The following is a 26,179-nucleotide window of genomic DNA, read 5'->3' on the forward strand; positions in this document are numbered from 1 at the left end:
TCGAGATAGTCACTGGTGCAGCTGCAATAGGTTTAGGAGAGGATCTAGCTCTTGCTTTCACTTTAATCACCTGTAATTTAGGTGGCCTAGCTACAACTTCATCCTACATAAGCCGATACCAAAAGAACTTGTTAGCTTATAAAATAAAGGTGATATTTTTCTTACACTTGAGCAGTGATTATACAACCTGTTGTGTAACTTGGGTTGATGGAATGCTCTCAGATTGGCTGATGTCAATCTCTGTAGGGGTTGGATGGGTGCTGGAAGTGAAGGCAATGGTGCTATTGCTTCTAGAGCAGTATCATGTTCTACAAGGACAACATTCACTTCAGGGTCAGCACCATCTGCAGCAGGAGCAACAACTGCCAGTTGCAGCTGCATCTGTCAGGCATTTTTCTCAGCATCAAAGGCTTTCTTCTTTGCACAAATTTTTTTGTTGTGGCCAACCTCACCACAGTACATGCATCTAATTGGGTTGTACTTTCTTTTCATCTTTGTCTTTGACCCAATTGACTGTTCATCCTTCTCTCTTCTTCTTTTTTTGTCGGTCTTCTAGGTTTTGTTTAAATGGGGGGTAGGACTGGAGTAGGATGTGGTGTTTTTTTCCATAGATCCTGTCCTTTTACCGGATTGACATTGAAACAGTAAGTCCTCTTATATGCATCCATCTTCAACCAGTCAATGACAGTACTCTTCAACCCTTTTGTCATTTTTATCCTGTATGGTTGATATTGCATGCATACACTGCATACCTTTTCAAACAAATTAAATTGTTAATTAAAACATGTAACACAACTGAAGAAAACTTATCTAAGTGTTAAAATTGTTACCTGTAAGGTGCCAAAACCTACAAGTGCATGTGCGCTTTCCCAGGTCAACAACCATATTGGTTGGCCAGCAATGCACTTCATACAATTCTTCTTTTTCATCACCACACCACTAAGGAGTCCAATGGCTAGACAAGATTGTCATTGCTTCAAGTCTACTTTACTGAACAGGGGGCATAATTCTTTGATAGTTCTGTAACTTCTTCCTATTGTCAATCATGATCTTCATGATGATCCTTCTAACTTCCTCAGCTAAGGTTAGGATGGGATTGCTCCTTTCGTGCTTGATTTTGACATTGAACGACTCACATGCATTGTTGCATATGTTATCCACATTCGAAACCTCACTGAAATGCGCCTTAGTCCATGCATCTTTCGGCCACTTGTCAAGATACTCCCAAGCTTTCTCATTTATCAGTTTAACTCTGTTCATGTGTCTATTAAACTCATTAGTTGTCCTCGACCTTGCACATTCTTACACCAGATCTTTTAACTCAGTGCTTGACCACTGCTTTGAGAAATTGCGCCACAAATGCCACACGCAGAATCGATGATGGACTCTTGAAAACACCTCTTGAACGGCGGGGATTAAACCCTGCAGAGTAGATAACACACGAAAAGATACTTAGTCAAGTTAGTCCCTTAAAGAATTTCATTAAATCAAAATAGTCCTTACCTTCTGCATGTTCGAGATGAAGCACCATTTGTTCTCCCTGTAGTCTCCCAGATCCTTGTACAGTAGCTCCAGGAATCACTACCAATTATCCTTATTTTCTACACTGACGATAGCATAAGCAATCACAAAGATGTGATTGTTAGCATCCTGTCCACATGTTGTGAGGATTTGACCCACATGTAATGTCTTCAGAAACGCTCCATCCAACCTATCAAAGGTCTACAACCTGCCTTAAACCCCCTTTTACAAGCATCAAGACAGACATAGAATCGTTCAAACAGGGGAGGACTCTCGGGCATGGAGATGACACCAACTTGTATTGTGGATCTGGGGTTGCTAGTCAGTAGTTCATTAGCATAGTCCCACAGCAACCCGTACTGTGCTATTTCATCACCCTCTACAACCTTTCTAGCAGTTTTCAAGGCTCTAGTAATACATGTGCTATTCAAATACACGTTACACTTTCTTACAAATCAGTCATAAACCTCTCGGTGCTTCATAATGGGATATTTTCTAAACTTAGGTACTAATTTACTAAGTGTCTATGTTTGGGTGGCAACTCTATTCTTCCTCCTTCTTGGATAGGTGTGATTATCAACTAGAGTTTTAATTTGCCAAGACCCATCTGGTTTGTTACATGCATAATATACAACCCATGGACAATCATCACTCTTACAAACAGCTCTAACTCTAACTTTATCATTCTTTACGAATGAAATATTTCTACCCCACTGAATTGTGTAATCCCTAGTAGCTTGCATAAATTCAGACTTTGACTTAAATATCATACTAACCTCAAAATTCAGTTGCCCAAACTTAGTTTTCTCATTAAATTGAGGGTATACCGTTGGTGATTTCTCATCAGAGTCCAATTGTTTACCAGAATCTTCTGAAAGCCATGAGTCAACATCTGAGTCACTTTCAAGGTCATCATCATCCTCATCTAAATCTACCAAGAAAAAGTTCAACACATAAGGTAACCTAATCAGTTGCCAAATAAATTAATTAACCACTAACCCTAAGGAAGTAAACATACCAGAGTCAGAGTTTTGTTCATCTTCAGAACCCTCATAGCTAGAGTCATCAGTTTCTATTTCTTTGTCCCCTAATCTGGTCTTAAGAGGCCTATGCTTCTCTTTGAGTTCAGATTTGATGTCCTTTCTTCCACCACTATTCCTATTGTCAGTCTCACTATCATTGTCATTGCTATACAGGTTGTCTCCTACAACTTTAGGAGGCCTATACAATTCATCTTCAGTACTCTCATATGAGTCATGAGAGTCACCATCTTCTTCCTGGATGGGAGTTTGTTTGACATGTCTTCCAGATCTGGTCAGTCTGCAACTATTGCCACCATATTTGTTCTTATTACTATTACCTTGTGAGTTCTTGGCTATTTCAGATGGTGTATTAGATTGAGGTGGAACTGTACTACCCTGACGGGTGACCCTCTTGGGCTGAGGGTGGGGTTTGATGGGCTGCGAAGGAGTCTTTATAGGCTGAGTTATGGCCTGGCTGGGCTTGTGGAATGGTTTAGTGGGCTGAGAATTGGGCTTCATGGCTGGTTTATTGAGTTGAGAGTTGGGCTTTATAGTTAGTTTGTTGGATTGAGAACTGGGCTGTGGAATTGGTTTAATGGGTTGATGGGTTTGTTTGTTGGACTCAGGATGACTAGTAGTAAGCATTTTGGCAGGTTCAGAATGGCACTTCTTAGCTTGGGAAGAGTTTTTTTGCTTGCTACTTTCTGCTTCCACATTGACAACATCCTCAACCATGTTGTCTACTATACATGGCTGTGAAATACAATGCTCAAGGTAAATATTAATCACATGTTGGTTTCTCCTACAATCCTTACATATTGCAATCAAATCTGCATCTGTGACTAAGCTTCTCAACCCAGATGAGAGGGGTACTCCAGGAACTTTCCACCAACAGTTTCCAGCTTCAATGTATCCCAACTCCTTATAGTAGCCCCTTACAAAGAATACATCAAGTGTGTCTCCATCAACACCCATCAAGACTTCCGTGTTGTCGGGTTCATATATCATGTCTCCATCAATAGAGTTTTTAAACATTCCACCATGGTGAAACACAAAGGTCATGGGAGGACCCTCCATCTATAATAATAGAGACGATAATCCTGTTAACAAACACAGGAAAACATACCAAAACAAACCCTGAATCCAAAATAAACATGCAACAACCGAATAGAACCATCACTAAAATGAAACACCCCTACCTAACAAATCATCACAAAGCCAGTAACAGCAAAGCATTCCAACCCACTCATATCATATAAGAATAGTCATACAAACCCTTAGTCACCCCAAATTCTACCTAGAATCAGATGAACCCATGAGTCACGCCACTAGGAAGACATCACACCACAGAATAACTCAAAAAACAAGAAAAACGATTCATCCTTACCTATAGCCGTCACGATGGCTTCCTCCATTATCAATGTTGCTCCAGGAGACGATCACCTCTGTATTCAGTATTGATATTATTGGTCTTCCAACGCTGACGAAGGTTGATGGAGTCGTTCAAGTGTTGGGTCAAAGGCTTAGGGCATAGTTTGAGGGAGACGATAGTTTTGGAACGAAACAGAGTGAAATGCTTGTTAACAGAGGGGGTGATGGGTTGCAACGTTTTGAATCTCTCCTGGACACCAGACGACGTCGTATCAACACCTGGAGGCCATTGATTCAAAACGGCGTCGTTTTGTTACTGTTCCACGCTGGCACTTAACGGAACATGTCACCCAACGTTAGCCAGCTCAGTGGACGAGATGACGGAATGACTAATGTGGTCATGTCCATAATCTTTCGAGAATGATTTTGATTATAACTTTATTTTTGAGGTATCTTTCAACTTCAAACCAAATTGCAGACATACTTATAAAGGCTCTAACTTCAAGCATTTTTGGGAGATGTCATAGCAAACTTGGAATGATTGATTCTGTCAATTTCAGATTGAGAGGAACTATCACGCGAATAGTTAGATTAGTTAACAAGTTGGTTAGACACTTACAGTTTTAAAAGAATTAGTTGTTCAACTGTTAATAATAAAAAATTAGTTAACAGATATTTATCACATAATTTCGCTAAGACAATATATATAATGGATAGAATAATTAAATTAGTTGAATTTTATTCTTGTAAGTCTCATTTTAGTTCTAGTAAAAAAAATTGGATTCTGACCTAGGCTTTTTCCTTTGTGCATTTCTCTCTTGAAGTACATTTTTTCAGTGGTTTTTCTTTTTTATTTTAAATAACACTTTTTTTTATTAGATTTTAAAGGGCCATAATTCACATGGCACTCCAAACTTGACAAAACTCGCTCTTCTATGTGTGCATGCTTGTTGTACAATGTACACACTGATTTTTTTTTTTTTTTTTAGTATTTGCATATCACAATGTTAAAGTGAAGATTTAATATTAATATAATTCAATTCACACCCTGAGATTAATAAGAAACAAAGAATGAGGGAAGGAAAAGCCTTTGAATGTGTGAAAATTCAGCCTTGACTTGGTTTTGCGAACTTATCATCCAACATAAACATGTGAGCTTGGCTGGCAAATTTTTTTCTCCATTGTAAAAACCAAAATCTAATTAAAAGCAAGCTATATAGTAATCTAGCTTTGAGACCGTACCAGCGGAGATTCCATTAAAAACCTTAACAACCGAAAGGAGTTAGTAGTAGTACAAATAGGAGGGACAACCAAAGAGTGCAAAAGTCAAGTTACACAGGTGGTAGCTACCTTTTTTATGGTTCCCTTGAGAATTTGAGCCTTTCATTTGACTAATTATTTTATTATTCACATACATTATGAGTTTAATTTGAATGTACTAAGCTTTATACAGTTATAATCACATTTATTTATTTAGATGATCATTTATGTAATTAATATAAAAAATAATTATTTTTAATTTTTTATTGATATAATATTATGTAATTAGATATACGTGTAAAATTACTTTATCTTGATAGTATATTAAAATTAAATTCAAATATTATACGTGCTCGTTTTTTCAAACTTGTATATTAATTATTTAAGTCCATATATAACATTATTAATTAGATGATGTGTAAGTTTAGGGATAGTTAATAAAAATGTTATATGTGTAAGTTTTTAATTCTTGGATATGGAATAATTAAGTTGTTTCTATAAACGTATCGTTTCTAATAATTTTGAGAGATTAATTTGAAGTTATTTTATTAATAAAAATAAAATGATAACATAGAAAGTTGCAATGAGGATGAGGAAAAAAGAAGAGAGGGTCCATGAAACGCGGTTTTGGAGATGAGTACAGAGAAGCAACAGCTGTGTGTGATTGCATATGCAAATGGATCCATGACCATAATAGTAATTTACTATTTCCACCTTCCAAAATTTTCTGCTTAACATAATTACCCAAATTGCATATATATTTTTATTAATATAAAAATAAATTTATATATATGCAGATCCTGGAACCTGCCTTAACTTTCAAAGAATCCTATGTTTCTCTCTCTACGTACATAATATAATACATTATTGTATTTAATTTGTATAGTATAAGTATCACCTTCCCCAAATAGCTACTAGCTACTCAAGATAGATAACATATATTAATGTGAATGTATCAGCATACATCATCACAAAATATAATAACTACATAATACTCAATTTGGTCCCTGAATTTACACGCGAGTTTTAATTTAGTTTTTGAGGTTTCAATTGTCTCTATTTAGTCTCTAAAATTTATAAATGCGCCTCATATTAGTCCCTGAGACCATTTTTAGTATAAAAACGTTAATAGAACGTTGCTGTAGACTATCACATGTCACGTTAAAACTTATAAAATGATGCAGTTTTAGTTTTGACATTTAAATAGCTCAAAAATGACATCGTGTTACTTATTTTGTTAGGTAAAATTTTAATAAACGCCATTTATGATGTTGTTTTTAGGTTATTTGAGTGCGAAAACCAAAACGACGTCATTTTACAAAGTTTAGTGTGGCATCCGGCTGTCACGACAGTGTTCCGTTCATGTTTGTACGTTGAAAATTGTTTCAAGAACTAACATGAGTTATGTTCACAAAGTTTGGAGACTAAATAGAGACAATTGAAACTTCAAAGACTAAATTGAGACTCGCGTGTACAGTGACCAAATTGAGTATTATCTCATATAATAATACTACTCCTTCTAAAATAAAAGAAAAACAAAATTAGGAATAATAATCTTGACAAGATTTAATAGCTCTGTGGAAATAATAGCAAGAAAAAATTGTTAGAATTAGGAAAGTTCAGTAAGGAGAAAAAGGTCATTTCAGAAATGCTTAATAAATAAAGTTGAAGAAGCAAAGCTATCTGGCAATCTTGTAATAGCTTGAGACACAAGCTTGTACCTATAAATAGTCTTCTCTACTTGGCCACAAATGAGATCAGCTTGCTTCAATCTCATTCATTATTCTTGAATTTTTCCCACAAAGCTAGTAGTGTCATCAGTGAAGAACAGAATCAAAAAAGTACTAGTGTTTGTTATCATCATGGTTAAGGCAGAAGAGAAGATCCAAAGAGAGACACCAATGAAGAATAATAAGCAGAAGAAGTACAAGGGAGTGAGAATGAGGAGTTGGGGATCATGGGTTTCAGAGATTAGAGCACCAAATCAGAAAACAAGAATATGGTTAGGTTCATATTCAACTGCAGAAGCTGCTGCTAGAGCCTATGATGCTGCACTTCTCTGTCTTAAAGGCTCTTCTGCAAATCTCAATTTCCCATTAACTTCTTCTAGTTACATTAACATCATCCCTCATCAAGATTCTTCTTCTTCTTCTTCTTCATCTGCTACTATGTCTCCAAAATCAATTCAAAGAGTTGCTGCTGCTGCTGCTGCTAATTGCACCTTTGTTGATGACATCAGCAACAATGCTAATGCTACAACACCTTCATCTTCTTCTTCTTCTTCTTCTTCATCATCATCATCATTGGTGTCATCACCATCAATGGTTTCATCTCCCTCTGAACAAACTACTGATGATGATGTTGTAGATGCAGCATCACTCATCATGTCTTCAACTACTACTAGCTGTGATGAATCCATGGCTATGATGGAAGAGCCTTGGTACAACACCTTTGATGATGCTCTTGATCAGATGCTGAGTGGTTTCTTTGACCTTGATTCATCTCAGCTTCTTGGTAATCTTTATGAAGAAGAAAGTGACATTCGTTTGTGGAGTTTCTGTTAGACACAACTCATCATCAAATTCATTCTTTCTTTCTTTATTCATTTTTCTACTTTTTTTGTTATATTCATTTGTCTTCAGTGGTACAACTTCAACAAGATGTTGCTCTCTGATGCTACATAAAAATAAGAAACTTTGTATACCTTATGCTATGTTACATTAGAAGAAATCCATAGAGATATATATATTTATTTATATATTCATTTTGGCCTCTCTTTTCTGCATTCCGAAATTTATTTATGTATGTGACATTGATGCAAAGCTTGTTATACAATGTCAATATTATTCCATGTGTAATGGAATAAAGGGATAGTAGTAATTAACAGAAAACATTAATATCCTCACTTATAAGTCATTCCTTTCACTGCATTATTATTATTATTATTATTGTTGCTACTATATGAGGATCATTTGGGAAGCCCTTTATTGCATGAGAAAGTGCCAAAGATGCCTTTTCTTTTTTTCAATTCACTACTCAGACAAGAGGGAACAATAATATAATTAATCAGCTTGGTAACTTGAAACCATTGGAAAGTGTTGGTTTTTTCAGAGCACTGTCTATATTTCATTATTGTTGCCATGTGTAAGTTTGGTATTCTATACCCTCATACTTCTCTTAGAAACTTAGATGGGAATAAATCCATACTAGTTTCCATTTTGTGTAAAAGAATGAAGATTTTCAAGTGTAGCGTCATATCGGTATATCAGTGATTTTTAATCATTGATCTTAATTATATATATTATATATATTTTTTATAATTAAGATCAACGGTTAAAAATCACTGAAATGGTACGACGGAACACTTGAGAATTTTCCAAAAGAATAATAGATTAGATATCCTCCCACAGTTTTAGGTCATGACTAAAAAATTAAAAATAAAATATGATCAATCATCAAAAATATATATTAAGGTAATCCAATGGTGTATGATTACAAATTTAAACTAGGATTTTTCTATTTGGGCTTACTTTGTTTGCCTTTAGTAGCTTATATATATAAATCTAGGAGAAAAGAAACATTTGATTTAGTGATGACTTTTGATGCAAGCAACTCTTTTGATAACAATATTATATGCAACATGAACATGGTCTTCTTTTAACATAATAATAAGAATGGTAGACAATCTTTGACGCTTTTGGCCAACTTTTTTGAACCATGATCATGTGTATTAGAACCATATAGGGTCAAGGCCAATATTAGCACACATGACATGTCCTCTTTGTGGAAAAAAAATTAAAAAAAAAAAAAACAAATGGGCTAAATAAGGCACCATCATGGGATCCCATTCTCAAAATTGTTCCTTTTACATTGCATCTAGCTACTCTCAATAAGAAACAGAATGTGCATAATAAAAGCTTTTGCTTTTGGTATTTTGCTTGTTCAAGATATATAATGTATCTACCCTTTTTAATTCCTTTTACTAAATAGTTTCAATCATGGGATTCTTGGACCTACATTGCATTATGTTCCTATATGGAACTAATTTTATTTAGCAGCTTAGTTTGTTCTTATTAATTCTATGCACATGAAATTGATGTAACTAGAGGACAATGGAAATGTAGTATTTTGAGACATGGCATGTGAAATCAGAGTTCCTGTTTTGGCCACAAGCATGTGAGTTCAAAGTGTAAATCAATCCTAGATTATAGTATGTTTAATAAATTATTAGTGTTTTTGCTTCATGGGATTGCCTTGCTTAATGAAGTACCCAACCAAATTTGGGGAATTTTATGCATATCAGTCCTCTTTGGAATTATTGTAAGGATAATGTTAGGTAGATAAAAAAAACAGCCAAAATTTGTCTTATTTAACATTCATTAATTGTCGCAACAATTAATGAATACTAAATAAGACAAGTTATGGCTGTTTTTGGCTGATTTTCTTTGGTTATCAAACATTTCTGTTATTGTAATACTTTACTACTAAGTCTAGGGTGCCAAATTTTTTGTCATATTCAAAGTAACATGAACTACATATATATTCAGCAAGGCCATGCATTATTAGTAATAATTAGGCTTGTCATTACTAATAATGTTATCTATTACATGGTTCAGTCACATTTAATGTATTTTAAACAAAGTTTGAATGAATTTGACATCAATTATGTCCAATCAAAATTAAGAAAATGAAGAGAGTATGTAGTTATATAGCTGCTGTGCCACATTATTCTATTGACAAAAAAAAAGGGCATTTGGCAAAGAGATTATGTGTCTCATTTAGAGAAGCCATACATAGAATTATAGAAACAACAATTGTCTAAGGAATTTCATGTGGGATCACTCATTTCTGATTGTGAGAAAGAATAATTGCCTACTAAAAGGGAAAAGGAGTGGTATGGTAGTCCAGATCCAACATCAAACATGAGATTAATATCCATGCTTGGCCTTATTAAGACATCATTTAGTGAAAATGTGATTAACTAATAATGGAGCAAGATCTCAATCAATTAAGCAACTATTATTAATAGTATACTCAGTGCCATGAGGGCCTCTTCTATTTTGATTTATTTAGCATGGATGTCTTTGCAATAATGCAAATTAAAACAATTTTTAGATACAGAATATTTTGCATATATGTTGTGAATGTATCTAAGGCAGACACAGAAATAATGCTTGCTTTATTTTATCAATACTTTGAAAGTGACATTTTTGTATTAAGTATGAGGTTATTAAATTAATAATAAATCAAAATATGACAAAAGCTTAGATGAGGCCATTAGAGCTTTTATTGTTACAAGAAAAAAATTTTAGTGGTATTTTATTTTGCCATTAACAACAACAATAAAAATAATTGCTAACACAATTACAAGTAATTAGATATTAATCCTCTAATAACAAATATATAACATATAATAATTGTCACAAATATGGCGTATATCTTCGAAAAGTTGGCCTTAAAAACAACCAAAAAAATATAAAAAATACATTTTTTCATAAGAAAAATATTCAACTTTTTGAAAATTTTCTATGAAAATGACAAGTGGTCGATAATATATCCAGTAAATAAAATGGATTAGAAAGAGTTTATGCTTTCTATCTCTAAAATACCCTTTTATTTATTTGTATATATATAAATAAAGGAGATTGAAAAAAGTTTGGAATATAACTTTTTTTTTTTTTTAGTTGTTCACGGTATTTTTTAGCATAATAGGGAAAGAACTAATCTGTCGCGGGTCTGAACTTCATTTAAGGAGGCAATGAAAATGAATGGGAGGCTCGAGAAGAAGAAAAAAATTTTTGGTTCGACGTATAGAATTAACTAAATATTGGGTAAAGTACTAAATTGGTCCCCTAGGTTTGGGCGTAATTCTGTTTTGGTCCTTAAGGTTTAAAGTGTTCTATTTGAATCCAAAACGTTTTCATTTAGCATCAATTTAGTCCCACAGTGAGGTCAAAATTAAATAATTAACAAAATGTCCTACATAACAACAGTTCAAGAACAAAATCGATAATTTGGAGAACAAGTACAAGCTCCAGAGGCATAAAATCAACCATTGATACATCAATACATTTATTTATTATTTTTTATAATATAAATAAAATATTTTCTATAAAACTAAAGAAAATGATAAATAAATGTATTGATGCATCAATGGTTGATTTTGTGCCTCTAGAGCTTGTACTTGTTCTCCAGATTATCGATTTTGTTCTTGAACTGTTGTTATGTAGGACATTTTGTTAATTATTTAATTTTGACCTCACTGTGGGACTAAATTGATGCTAAATGAAAACGTTTTGGATTCAAATAGAACACTTTAAACCTTAAGGACCAAAACAGAATTACGCCCAAACCTAGGGGACCAATTTAGTACTTTACCCCTAAATATTTTATCTGAACAAATATAAATCCGGAATGGATGGTTTTATGTCTCTTACCAGTTCTTTCCCCCGAGTTGAGACCCATTATTCAAATCGATGGGGAAAAGTTAATGAGCTTAGATATTAATGAACTCTATCGAAGAGTTATCTATGGGAACAATACTCTTATTGATCTATTAACAATAAGTATATCTACGCCAAGCGAATTAGTAATGTGCCAGAAGAAATTGGTACAAGAAGCCGTGGATACGCTACTGGATAATGGAATCCGCGGGCAACCGATGAGGGATGGTCATAATAAGATTTATAAATTAATAAGTTGCTGTATACATAAGGCGGGACCACTCAACCGACCCAAATTGGTTGTTTGGAATACAGTTTTATATAATAACATAGAGATCTTTTTTTTTTTGGACAGTGACATAGAGATCTTTGTTTTTTTTTCAAACAGTAACATATATGGGCTATAACCATACACCAATTGTTTGGGCCTACTGACCCAAGCTCAATGTTGGGCTCTAACAACTTGTTTCTGTAGTCAGGAATGTTGGGCTGAGGAAAACTCAGATGGACAGGCCCACAAAAACCCAGGCCCATAAAGAAGGTCTTTTCTTGCTGACTCATCATCGGCTTCTTCCTTCCCTTACTGAGCAGCTGCAATCTTTCAATCTGCAAACGCTTCCTTTTCCCTTCGCCATGCCTCTTTCAAAGCAACAACTCCTTTCTCGTTTACAGGTTCTTCATCTTCTCAATTTATCGTTTCTACTTTCACTGTTCACTATTCTCTACTCTTTGTTGTAATCGTAACTTTTCATTCAACTTGCTTAATTATTTTTGTAGCTGTTTCTTTGTTACTATTCCTGATAATCGAATTACTCAGAACACTAAATTTCAGTTCTCACAGTTGCAAATTTACTATAATTGCCACCGTTTTTTACTTGAGATGTGAGTTTTTGTGTTCTTGAATAGGACTAGTGATTGATGAGCTTTATATTAATGTTTTTTTCAGGAACTTCAGATCGAGTTTTCTCGTTACGAGCATCCTGTTGTTTTGACTGTTGAGGCTCAGGTCCAACACTGTTCAAGAATATACTTTGCTTTACTCACTATATTGCATTCCTTTTTCTTTTTTAATCATTTTTCTTTTTTCTGATTTAGCTGTTGTTTTCTTCCAGGCAAAGTATGTTGGACATTTGGGGGGAGGATTGAGTAAAAATTTGTTTTTGAAGGTATACTATATTATGTTTTTGTTTACCATTGCTTTATTGATTATGTCTTAGTATTTAGTTATAAAGGAGCATTATTATAATTGTAGTTATAAAGGAGGGAAATCAAATTGCTAATTGGAAAATGCTAAGGTTAACCTTTATCTCCCATTCTTTCATGGCTTCACCATTGTTAGTCTCATTAGTCTTTGGTTCTACAACTGTCTCCGGTGTTGCTTCTATTTCCTGATGCTCTCGGGTGAGACTTGTCAACTGTCTTTAAGGTTCTTAATGTAACTGATGGCATCCTCAATTATGGTTGCTTTGTTCATCTGAAGAAATCAAAACCAAGGTTCATAATGAGCACTGAATTACAAAAAAATCATTTGGTAATTGAAGAGTGTATATGAGAAATTAAATTAAATTGAAACTGAGGGTTAAGGTGGTTGCATTTGTGATGATGGGGACTAAGGAGCGTAGCATCAAGAGCCTGTTACTGAGCTTCTGCCTCCTCCTCCTTTCAGCCTCAAGGTTCTTGGATTTGTACACTACTGTGTCATCAGCATCATAGTTCCTCCTTCCTATCCTCCCCCTATTGTTGATTCTACTATTTTCAGCATTGAAATATAACTCATCTACGGGCACTGATAGCCTGTTATCATATAGGTTTTACATTCTTGACTAATAACGGAAAGGTCTTAGGGAAAGGAGGAACTTATTAAGTATGGAAGAAACAAGAAAGAAATTAAAGATCTTTTAGTGTCAGAATAAAACTGAGTTAACACACCTTATTCTTGTGAGGGAAAAATATAACATCAGTGCATATACAAGTTTTGATGAAAAGATAATGAATTAATGCAATTTAGTTAGTGGCCTAAAGAGGCAAAAATGGTTGAAGCAAACATGAATAACTTGTTATTATGCATATTTATTGCATAATATGAATTAATTTATTTGTGGTTTTTGTGCACCTACATGAGCAAACAATTAATTTATTTACAATTTGATTGCCCTCTCTAACAAGTATACTTACCAAACAGGACAAGAAAAACAGATTTTATATCGTTTCTGCTTTAGCTGATACCAAGGTAGATCTTAAAGGTATATATGACTTTGTAAATTTGAGAGGAATTGGTTCACTTGCTTTGCTTTTGCCTTACTTTGATGTGTATTCATGAGTTACTTGTTGCTTTGAAGCTGAGCAGTGCTATCTCAGCGGCTTGGTTTAGGAAAAGGGGGTCTTAGAATGGCACCTGAAGAGGCTTTGGGTGAAATACTTCAGGTTTGTGTAATTATTCCATACTTTTTGTTGATATCATCTTCATTTTCCTTTTCTCTTTGTTTATCTTGTTTAGAAAGACAAGTCGATTATTACCAAAATATATATATATATATATAGTGTGTGATATTTGTCTTGTTATGTGTTATACTTTCTGGTATGCATTATATAGTCCATGAGGGAACCAATTCATGTTGATTCATTCATTGATTGAGTTGGTGAGGGTCATTTGGTAAATACAGTTCATCTGTTCCATGGATCAATCCAATCTGTTATAAGAACTTTCTCTTATTCTAATGAATAATATATAGACTTAGAACTTAGAACCTTATTATCGTTAAATGCTCTCTTTTTGCTTTTACTTTTTGCACTGATATTTTGATTATTATAATTTTTAATCATATAATATTAATATCATACGTAGCAAATACTGATGATTATATAATTTAAGATAATTTTGTGAAAAATGACTTGGTTGAAATTATTATCTAAACTGACGACCCTTTCTTGTCCCTTATCTAACTAGGTGTCTCTGGGTTGTGTTACTCCATTTGCGTTAGTGAATGAATCAGCACGGTATGTTTTTGTTTTTATTCTGTTTGCTCACTTTGGGTTATCTGTATTTTCTCTTAGAATTACTTGCAAACATACATTAATTTAATTGCTGTACCTTTCTTCGGAGGGCTTTTTATTTTTTTTGTAAAACTTTCCCCATTTTCAGAAAGAAGATAATTTGCTTGGAAATCCATTGATTTCTGTATTTCCTGCAGTTTTTGTGTTTTAGACTTCCTACCTACTATCTACTTTTAGTTTCCTTCTAAACTTCCTTCTTTGTTTTAAGAAAAGCTTACTAGTTATTGTGCTTCTTCAATTTTTACATTTTGTTGAGTTGTTTAGCAAACTTATCTCCAGGGAACTAATTTTTAATTCATTTTTTTCCCCTTTCTGAAGAGATGTTTCACTTTTATTGGATCAAGGATTCAAGACACAGACGCACTGCTTCTTCCACCCATTGTCAAATGACATGTCCATATGTAAGTCTTATGTGAAAAAGTATAACTAGTTTCCTTATGGCAACCTCTTATGCTTTCTTACTATTTGAAACCTTTAGAAAACTAAGATTTATGTTTTTCTTTTAAACCCCAGTGCTATGTTTCTCCTGTCTAATTTGACATAAGACAGAAGTTAATAGGTCCTTTGTTGGATCCATTATGCATTGCTAATGCTGTGGTTACACTGATATATAAAGTCTGATTCTATAAATTGCAGCTCTAAATGCAAGTGGTCTTGACAAATTTCTTAAATCAATAGGAAGAAATCCCTCATATGTTGATTTGGAGGTGAGTTAATATTCAGGACATGTCTTGTATTTCTCCTCAGTAAATCAACCCCCCCCCCCCCCCCCCCCCCAAACAAAACAAAACAAAACAAAAAATTATCGATAAACTTATATATCTTCTGAATCCCATTGCAGGCCAATCCTCCAGTGGGGAAAGATCAACCACCTGATCTTGCTGCTCTAGTTCCATCCGGTTCAGTAGTATTGCCTGATCAACCAGAAAAGCAACCTTCTTCACAAGTTCCTAAGGACGGAAACCTTGTTTCTGTGGATAACAGTTCCAAGACAGTTTCAGGTAAAAATTCTAGTAACAATTTTATCACTGTGTCCATAACTGATAAACAACTATTCCATTTTGTCCTTTTTATTTCTTCCTTTCCTTTTGTCAATCTCTATCATTGTAACCCAGAAACATCGTTACTTGACTACTTGAGGATTTTTTAAACTTGAACTTGATACCACGGTGACCCAAAAATGTAGTAGGACCTACCATTTACCCTTCCATCTTTGACTGAGGCAATTTGCAAATTGATCTATTGTATCAGTTATTAATTATATCCATGGAAAAAGTAGCTTGCTTTTGTTTACCCATATCTAGGCAAAACTAATGTATTGCCTGTTTTTGCATTATTAAGAACCAAGAGTCTTACACGGGTGACTAGTGCTGACTTGCTGTCTGTCGACTACTACAATACGGATCGTTAACTTGTGCTTATGTATTTTTCTAGCTCGAACTAAATAGAGTTGCCAATAGTTTAGCGCATTCACTAATCAGTTTTATGAGGGTGGCAGAAGCCATGTTCTTGGCTTAGAGTTAGTTAATAGTGAAGTGGATCCTTCATCTTTCTAATGCAGGCAAAGCCGTCAAGCCAGCTGTTAGTGAGAAAAATGCAAAGGGGGCACCAGTAAAAAATGAACGTTTATCAAGCTCCTCAGCTAATGTTGGGCAATTCGTTGAGGAGATTTTGCAAAAAACATCTGAATTAGTGCTTTTGCAGGTAAAGCTAAAATTAAAGCTTTCTTTTCAAATTAGAACTTATTATTCCATCCCCAAATCATGATGAACAATCTTGATTATACAGATCAATGAAGGAAATATAAAGCAACATGGAGAGCAGCTTGCTACCGTGGTATCCGACAATTTACGGAAAAACCTGAGCTCAGATTTCAAAAACCTTGCTGTAAGTATTTGGTGATGCCGGTTATTAGTTAATCCTTTTTTTTTTTTTCCCTTAGCAATAAAATTAGGGAATGGGTTCCTTGCAGTTGCAATAGGTAAAAATCTTCTATTGATGTGCAATTTCTTTCTAATAACTAGATTATTGTTAATTGCACACAGATGATATTTAAGAACACCGCATACACAGAAGGGTTCCATGCTGGTACTCACCATCAGCGCAGGGGCTTTTGAATCTCGATGTAAAATTTTGCAGCTATGGAGGTTAAACCAAGGGACCATATTATAACTCCAGTTATTCAGTATTCGTTTTATGACTTCACCTTGCATTGATTCATCGTTCATAGAGAGAAAAATTTGGTCCTGAAAAGAGGATTTGAAAACTAATTTAATGGCTTAAAAGACAAAAAAAGAAAAAGAAAAAGAAATAGGCACTTGGAGCAGGTCATCCAGACAGAGTTGTTACTCATTAAAAATTTCTTCATACTTTTAAAGTCCCAGTTTATCAAGATATGTGACGAGATGTCTTTTCATAGAAACTTTTATCTCATGAATATACGCATGACTTTAATGTTTAATGTTGATTTCACCTCAGTCGGTGAATGAATTTTATAGTAATCCAATTATAATTATGTTCCTTTTAACGACTGTCATTGTTAATAACATAATAATTACAGCATATAGATATAACGGGATAACCAAAGTAACATTGTGATACGACATGGCATCGTATATTGCAGTAACATGTACTCTAGCCATTCATTAATTAACTGTATTAAGCTATATACATTTTATATGCTAAAAGAATAACAAACAAATGCCACATCCACGGAATCAGGGAGAAGTGCCCTTTTTCACGACGGTTTACACTGTTCTCCAACTTTGTATATTGTGAAGATGAACTCCAGTTTTAACATGATTGAAACGTGAAAACCCGAAGACAATTTTAACTCGTGTGAAGTGCAAGTTCAAGATGCTCCTGCGAAATGGATTTTTATTAAAAAGAAGTTGGTAAAGCAAGCAAAGAATGCAGCATGAATATGTGATAGTAACTTACAACTGAATTACAGCATGACAAGTTGCCTAAACTGCGATGACAGAGCTGCCAATAAATTACAACTGAATTCAGCACCTGAGCTTTAGTTAAAGAATGGTGCAAGAGCGTCTTGGATTAGGTACTGAAAGACGAGTGCAAACACAATCTCAGTTGATGGAAAAATAAACACAAGGATTAATTGAGTTTAATTTGAATTAATCACCCCTGAGAGAAGCAGTAGCGTTATTATTCTCTCCTGGTCCTGGATCAGCAGGATGAACACGTCGACGGTGGTGATGAAATGGCCAAAGAGAAGAAACCCTCGTCCACCTCAAGCACCTCTGAAACCTCCCCTCAGCAACACATTCATCATCATCATCACCATCGGGCACCTCATGGCGGCAAACGGGGCAAGAATTATGAAGCCTCAGCCACGGAACAATGCAATCAGAGTGATAAACATGCTTACATGGAAGCTCCCTCACTTCTTCACCAACCTCAAACTCTTCCTGACAAACCGGACACTGAGAATTCTCTTTCAGATGCTGTGCTTCTATTTTCACTCTCGGTATCCCTCTGATTGCTCTCTCCGCCGCCGGCGCCGGACCCGGCCTATCATTCTCGGTAATCTGCTCGATCAGCTCGTTCAGTCCCGGACCAAGGAAGTAGTCCCTGGAGTCCACCCCGATCGGCACCACCGGACGGTCGCGGCGCGGCGGCGGAACCATGGCTTCGAGCTCCTCGGGGGAAGCACCGATGGGATGGACAATGATCCAGGTTCGGGGACGAGTTGTAGGGTGGGGGTCGGGTGTGTCGGAAGGTTGGCGGCGGCGGATGCGGGGGCGGCGACGGGGTTGTTGGAAGGCGGGATCGAGCATGAGGGAGAGAGCTTCTAGAAGACGGGGCTGTGGAGAAGGGTGGTTAGTGTTAGGGGTAAAATCGAGAAAGAGTCTTGGGGTTGGCATGTTGATTTCTTGGATGAATTGGCCAAAGCAGCGTGGACAGGATGGGTTGTTATCGTGTGCGGCTCGCACCATGCGGTTGCACTGGAAGCACCAGTATAGTTGGAATCCATTGTTATTGTTGTTGCTTCTTTCTCTTGGTGGACTCACAGACATTATTATGATGGTTTGTTTTGGGATGCATGCATGGAACCATGTTTTATATTTGTGTTTATGAGGATGCATGACTTATGGGTTTTCTAATTTTGATGCTGCCACTGTTTCTTGTGATGGTGGGAAAAGGATAAGTAGTGTTTTGGATTTTCGCATTCACTTATATTAACCAAAAACGCTTTTCATTTCAAATGGAATTACTTTGCTTCTAAATTTTGTTGCCTTTCATCCACAATGTTGGTTAGACTTTGTTCATGGGTTAAGTCAACCACAATCGCATCAACTTGCTTTTTGAGTTGTAGAGGTTTTTTGTTTTTACTTTTTTTGTCATGAAAAGTTGTAGGGTTTTTTCTTTTTTTTTTTTGGTCAGGTGAAAAGTTGTAGGGTTAACACCTACTCCATGCCACTTGGTTATCATTTTCATCGGTGAAGAGGCCCAATATATATCGGACTTGGCCTGTATCAATTTAGTCATGTATTTTTAGGCCCATGTTGTGTTACTGTTAAAAATCCAAAGAAAGTTATGGGATAACAAAGAGAATACTCAAAATTCGGAAACCATAATAAGGTTGACCAACAATAATAAATAAATAAATTGAAGAATTTAAATTTTTTTTAAGCAAACCAAATAGTTGAATTAAAAATTTATGCGTTGTTATAAATTGTGAATCACATACTTACAAGATTGTAAATGTGTTATTCTTACCCAAATATGAATTAGTATTCATATAATTGTAACTATATTATTATTTAGATAATTTTTTATTAATAGTAAATATAGACTCAATTTTAATTAATTAGTCATTTTAGTATATGTTAATTAGAATAAAACTTAACTTACTTTATTAATTATTTAATATAAAATTGTAATTAATTATAATAAGAGTACATAAAAAATAACCACCTAAGTCTTTCTACTTCAACACTTCTTTCTATCAAATTTTGTTTAGAGATGGAATTTATTATCTATAATTTCATTTACATTAACCTATGATGCATAACATATTGTACTAAACATATAGATATATTGTACTATGTTTAAATTAATTTTTATTCTAATTGACATATGATAAAATAGATTATTTTTTTAATAATAAATATAAATTCAATTGTAATTAATTAGTCATTTTACTTTTAGTACATGTCAATTAGAATAAAAATTTACTTAATTGGTTAGTTATTTAATATATGACTATAATTAATTATAATAAGAGTACATATAAAATACACAAGAATAATCACTTAACTTTTTTTTTAGCATTCAACAGAATTATGTTCCTAAATGTATGGATGGTAAATTATTTTGCTGGTACATAGAAAAACAGTGAGTCTATAATTTTACTAAAGTTAGATTTACCCACAGTGATGTATTTTCTGTCATTTTTCTACTTACTTTCTGAAGAACCAATCAACTTCAAAATTCCAAAGTTTCTGATGCTTCATCCAACATTTTCCAAGTTGAAGGGAATGTCTACCCTCTTGGATATTACAAAGTATTTCTACGTATTGCTTATCCTCAGCTCTATGATTTTGACATTAATTCTAGTAGTGACTTATTTATTATCTGGATTATTTTTTATTAGTAATAAATATAAACTTAATTATAATTAGTTAATTATTTTATAGAAATTAGTTTAATTTATTAATTATTTAATATGTAACTATAATGATATAGTAAGAGTACATAAGAGTACATAAGAAGTAATTATCTAATATATTTTTTTTCAATTTTTTATTCATTTCAAAATTATTTTAAAAAATGAGAAGAATTTATTTTACTCTAAAAGAAATTTGTTAGTTAATTATCTCTTGTATATTTTTACTATAATTAATTATAGTCACATATTAGATAACTAACAAGTTAAATTAATTTTTATTCTAATTTTTATTCTAGTATACATATTAAAATGACTAATTAATTACAACTGTATGAACAGTATGAAGTGAAAATGGATAGTAAGACATAAGGACATGTGTGATCAGATTCAAATGTATAAAAAAATAAAATATAAAATTAATTAAAAAAAAAATCTTACATACATACTGAAAATATATAAAAAAAAAAAAAAAACTTCTTTTTGGTTTATATGTTTAGGTCTGACAACTCTCTTCTTTTTCTTTCGTTTGATGGGAAATATTTAATGGCAATTTGAGTATTTAGTAATCTAATCACAACTTTTCATATTTTACAAATAATCATGGTTTTTTGTTGTTAGTAAACTATTAAATTGTAGCATACTCAATCATATTTGGCTGGTCAACAATCTCTTCATTTGTATACGGGTACCCTTTCTACAATTGTACAATTTGAGAGGAAATAAGATAAAAGAAGAGAAGAAAATAGTACACTACGGACAACATTAAGTTCTTAGAAGCTTCCTCGTTCTTTGTCAATGCTGTTGAGTAATTTGATACTTTTTGTAATCATGAGAACAATACATACATTTTCATTCTATTTTTTAGTTTTGCTTAAAAAAAATGCAATTATTAGTAGTATAAAAGAAAAACGAAATATGAACTTACAAATAGTTTTCATTGTAGAAATGGATAGATTATATAATAGTACAAAATTTTCACTTCCATTCTCTTTATCAATAATTATTGCTTTAATAATTATTCAAATAATTTGGAGCCAAAGGTAATAGTTTGTAAAAGCTAAGTCTTCCTAAGAGACCTAGTATTAACATTTGAAATCATAATATATTATATTCCAAGTAAAACAAGAATATAATAATGATCAAGGTTTGAATTAAAAATTACATAAAAATTTTATAATTTATTCGTTCTTCTGACCCTAAAAGGCTCCTCTAGCCTCTAACCTTGACACTGTGAATGGAATAATAATAATAATATGTTTAAATTTGGGACCATGTAAAGCAAAGCATTATTGTTGAATTGATCATGGCTCGTAGGTATTCAAATATTTCCACTCTCAAGAAAAGGAAATTCCAAAAGTGCAATTTCGAACTCACCGACCATATTTGACCTCAAGACAATTTCTTTTTTCCCCTTAAATTTTAGCTTTGAATTAATCAAACCAATTTATGGATGTGTGACATTCTTTTCAATATAAGACACAATGTTATTATCAAGTCCAAGCTCCAAAATCCGCTAATATTTTTGTATTTTGGGTTATAAAAAGGTAGAGGTAAAATATCAAGTGGAGTAGAACCACATTAATTAAACCAAGGTTGAAGACTTGTATGTGTATTTATTTTATATTTTGCTAACCACATTGATTAACCCTGATGACAACATTATCCAGCTATAAATTAACTATCAAGTAGGTGTAGAAAGTCAAGAAAGTCGATTGGATTAGGTGAATTGACCCACCCACTTCATAACCCTACAAGTGGTTCATTCTCTTACCACATTGATGAATGTGGTTATTAGTCACTGTAAGTAGGATAATGACCCTCCAAATATTGTAACATATATATAGGAAAAAAAGTCAAAAGACATTTTATGTATAAGGTTCAATTCATGGCATCATGACTTTAATTTAAGGTTTTGAGCTTACATCTTTGTTTTTGTCATCCCTCTTAGCTACTTTGAATTAAGGACAATTAATAAAGCTTTGATCTTGTTCAGTTTCAAATTTTCAAACGTCACTTTGTATATGCTTTTTTTATTTGCCTATTATGAAATGGGTTTAGCTATTAATAAGTTTACTATTAATAGAAAATTTTAAATTTTTTATTTAATAAATATAAAATAAATACATTAAAATTTTAAAATTTTTTTATATTTTTAATAAAAACTTTTTCAATTTATAATTTTAACATGTGTTATTAGGAACCAATAAGTTATAATTTAAATGACATAATTTTTTAATATTCGTCTAGAAATTATGGATTCAAATCTCTAAATAGATAAATGTATTCTTAGCATATAAGATAGATAAATCCTTATTAAATATACATTAGCACTTTAGCATGTCAAAGCAAATAGGTTCCCAATTTCAAAGTGTGAACATATATAATTTTTTCTTTTGCATTTATTTAGATATTTATTATCAATTTGATTTTTATATATAAAAATTCAAAAGTGTAAATATTTTTCAACGTAAATAGATAAAATTGTAAAACAGTACCTCATTAATAAGGGTTATGTTAATGTTACTAATTAAAAAAAATTAGAAAAAAATTAATGTATATATTATTCATTTATTAAAATAATAACATTTTAAAAAAATTACTAATTGCTAACATGTATCTTACTTAGTTAAACACTTAAACCCCATTAATGTATTTATTGTTTATTTATTTTATTAACAATTACATTAACATGTACTCCAGTTAATTAAACCCCATTAATGATGATTCCCTGTAAATGTTTGGGTTTTTACTATTCTATTATTGTTGATAGTATACAACTATTTTATTTTATAAACCAACTTGAGTTTGTTGGTGATTAACTCATTTGTTCGCTTAAATAAATGTGGGGATTCGAATTTTGTCTATAGTAACTCATTTCTTTAGCTTGTTTAATTGGGGGATAATATGAGCAACAAAAAAAATTATTTTATTCTATAAGTTCCTATATATAGAAATTATTAGAGGTGTTCATATATCGGATCAGATCCGTATATCTGCGATATTTATCCGAATCTGATTTGAAAATTGAGGATATAGATCTAATCCGTAAGGCTATCAGATCGAATTCGATATTCGATCTGATCTGCATATTAATAGGATCGAATTGCGGATTTTATGTATGTATCTGTATATCCGATCCGCGCATATATGCAGATTCACAAAAATAAATAAATAAATATTTTTTTATATTTTATTTTAACTAATAATAATCATATATGTTGTATTATTTTATTTTTTTTCCAAAGACAATAGGTTATATTTCATTAATTATTAAAAAATGAAATACAAAGATGTCCAAAAGCAGAACGGCATAATAAAAGGTGGGAATTTCCCAAAAACACTACACTGAAGGTATTCATCCAACGGTGCGTGGTTGAAAAACGAAGAAAAATCTTAAAGAAGAAATAATGATAAATCAAATTGAATGCAACTAAGAGCTTGTCTCATGGAGATGACGACCTAAACTGGGAGTTCTTTGGATTTCACGGAGCAACTTGACAGAGCTTGCTAGAATGGCAGACGACATAGAAGTAGAACCTTCAAAAATCAACTGGTTGCGAGCTTTCCAGCAGTTCCAGCAAATGATGGCAAGCAATTGAGGATTACGGTCAGCATTCTTCAATGGGTTAAGTATCTCTATTGTTGCAGTTCACCATGTCCAAAAGTCGTTAGAACTCTGAGGGGGAAGACAGTCACAAAGATAACTCTGAGACCACACGTCTTTAATTCTAGAGCAATCGATCAAACAATGAGTGACTGTTTCCGTTGCTTCATGACAGCAAGGGCATATTGGTGATATAGATGGGATGCGGTGATGAATTTGAGCAAGCACTGGAAGTTGGCCATGGAGAGCTTTCCAGATAAATAGCTTAATTTTGTGAGGCAAGTTCAACTTCCATAGATCAATCCACGGCTTTTTCTGCTGCATATAATTAGGGCAAAGCTCCAGAGGTGGATGGTAAAATAAATAGCCAATTCTGTAACCTGAAGTTGTATCATATTGCTTGGATTTGTTCAAATCTCATTGCAATTTGTCCCTATTCTGCTGAATTTTAACTGACAAAATCCTGTTTGCAACGTCTTGGGGAAATAATTCTTGAATGAGATTCTGATTCCAATTTCTATTTTCAGTAATTAGATCTTTAACTCTTGGAACCAACTCAGAAATAGCCTGTCTATTTGGCATGTCAGAAATCATTAAAGGATACGGAGGAGGCAGCCAAGGATTCTCAAAGGTTCGGATATTCTCACCAGTACCCACAGCCCAATTAAGACCTTTTTCAACAATCTTTCGGTCTTCCAGTATGCTCCTCCATCCCCAAGAAGGTAAGAATCCAATTTCTGCCGTTATAGCATTACCATTGCTAAAGTATTTACCTCTTAAGATTTTGGATAATAAGGAAGTAGGCTGTGTTACAAGTCGCCAAAACTGTTTGCCTAAAAGCGCCAGATTTTGGATTCTGAGATCTTTAAATCCAAGGCCTCCTTCTTTTCGTGGGCGAGTCATAGTGTCCCAGCTAATCCAAGCCATCCTCCTTTCAGAACCTTTTTGTCCCCACCAGAACTGAGAAAGTAGAGAGTGAATTTCCGAAATTAAACCATCAGGCAACTTAAAGCAAGACAATGTATAAATAGGAATAGCTTCTCCCACTGCCTTAAGCAATACGTGTCTACCACCTGACGAAAGAAGATTGCGCTTCCACCTTTGGATTCTTTTCCGAACCTTTTCTTTGATCATACTAAAAGAAGCTTTTTTCGATTTAGAGACTGTAAAAGGCAAACCAAGGTATTTATCCTGAGCCCCAATATGATTAATATTCATAGAGTTAGCCAGTAGTGTACGAGTAGTGGATGGAGTGTTGTGGCTAAAGAATACAGCAGATTTATTAAGATTTACCCTCTGGCCACTGATGCTTTCATAAGAATTCAATAAATGCAGGATATTTGAACATGCTTCAGGATTAGCCTTACAGAATAAAATGGAATCATCAGCAAACAGGAGGTGGTTGACCTTGGGACATCGCCTATGTATCTGAAGATCCTGAATTAGTCTGTTTTGTTCTGCCTTGTGTAGCAAGAAGGAGAGACCTTCTGCACAAAAAAAAGAAAAAGATAGGGGGATAGAGGATCTCCTTGTCGAATACCTCTATTTGGTTTGAAGAAACCATAAGGTTGTCCTTCCACAATAATGGAATAAGAAGCAGTTGTCACTAATTCTCGAATCCACATGATCCATCGGGAGTCAAAACCAAACTTCTCCAATATAAACCAAAGAAAGTGCCATTCCACCCTATCATATGCCTTACTCATATCTAATTTTAGCGCCATTTCATTTTCGAGACCCCTTTTTTTGTTCTTCAAGTAATGCATACACTCGTGAGTAATTAGGATATTATCAGAGATTAATCTGCCTTTAATAAAAGCACTCTGCGTAGGGCTAATTAGTCTATTCATCATACCCTGAAGCCTATGTACAAATACTTTGGAGATAATCTTGTAAAAGACTGAAGATAGGCTTATTGGTCTTACCTGAGTCATATCTTTAGCATCAGAAATCTTGGGAATAAGACAGATCTGAGTGTGGTTAAAACCCTTCAAGATTCTGCCCCCAGAAAAGAAGCTCTTAACTGCTCGAAACACATCACCACTAAGTATGTTCCAGAAGCTTTGAAAAAATTTTGCTGTCATACCATCATCTCCTGGAGCACTTTGAGGATGAATGCTAAATGTTGTGCGTTTCACTTCCTCCATAGTCACTGGTCTTTGAAGCCTACGGTTCATATGAGCTGTAACCTTAGGTTCAAAATCAATAAACAGAGGTTCAGGGTTCTCATGACAAGTGGAGGAAAAGATGTCCTTGAAATAAGATTCAGCCA

General features: G+C 33.7%; 3 protein-coding genes across 3 annotated transcripts; 2 read left to right on the forward strand and 1 right to left on the reverse strand.

The window, feature by feature from the left end:
* Positions 1-6,861: 6,861 nt before the first annotated feature.
* LOC112764285 (uncharacterized) lies at positions 6,862-7,938 on the forward strand. Its single transcript, XM_025809848.3, has one exon. It carries the CDS (start codon positions 7,037-7,039, stop codon positions 7,736-7,738), a length of 702 nt encoding a protein of 233 aa, XP_025665633.1. The 5' UTR covers positions 6,862-7,036; the 3' UTR covers positions 7,739-7,938.
* Positions 7,939-12,185: 4,247 nt separating this feature from the next.
* Positions 12,186-17,198, forward strand: LOC112764287 (uncharacterized). The gene is made up of 12 exons (XM_025809850.3): positions 12,186-12,289; positions 12,564-12,623; positions 12,730-12,783; positions 13,800-13,860; positions 13,965-14,041; positions 14,565-14,614; positions 14,990-15,072; positions 15,308-15,378; positions 15,513-15,672; positions 16,233-16,375; positions 16,460-16,558; positions 16,717-17,198. Exons 1-12 carry the CDS (start codon positions 12,251-12,253, stop codon positions 16,786-16,788), a joined length of 969 nt encoding a protein of 322 aa, XP_025665635.3. The 5' UTR covers positions 12,186-12,250; the 3' UTR covers positions 16,789-17,198.
* Positions 17,199-17,288: 90 nt separating this feature from the next.
* LOC112764286 (E3 ubiquitin-protein ligase RING1-like) lies at positions 17,289-18,845 on the reverse strand. Its single transcript, XM_025809849.3, has 3 exons — positions 17,814-18,845; positions 17,612-17,732; positions 17,289-17,533 (listed from the first exon to the last, which is right to left on the reverse strand). The coding sequence occupies exons 1-2, from the start codon at positions 18,775-18,777 to the stop codon at positions 17,698-17,700; spliced, it is 999 nt and encodes a 332-aa protein (XP_025665634.1). The 5' UTR covers positions 18,778-18,845; the 3' UTR covers positions 17,289-17,533; positions 17,612-17,697.
* Positions 18,846-26,179: the final 7,334 nt, after the last annotated feature.

This window comes from Arachis hypogaea, chromosome 17 (genome assembly GCF_003086295.3).
Source record: "Arachis hypogaea cultivar Tifrunner chromosome 17, arahy.Tifrunner.gnm2.J5K5, whole genome shotgun sequence".
Taxonomy (NCBI): Eukaryota; Viridiplantae; Streptophyta; class Magnoliopsida; order Fabales; family Fabaceae; genus Arachis; species Arachis hypogaea.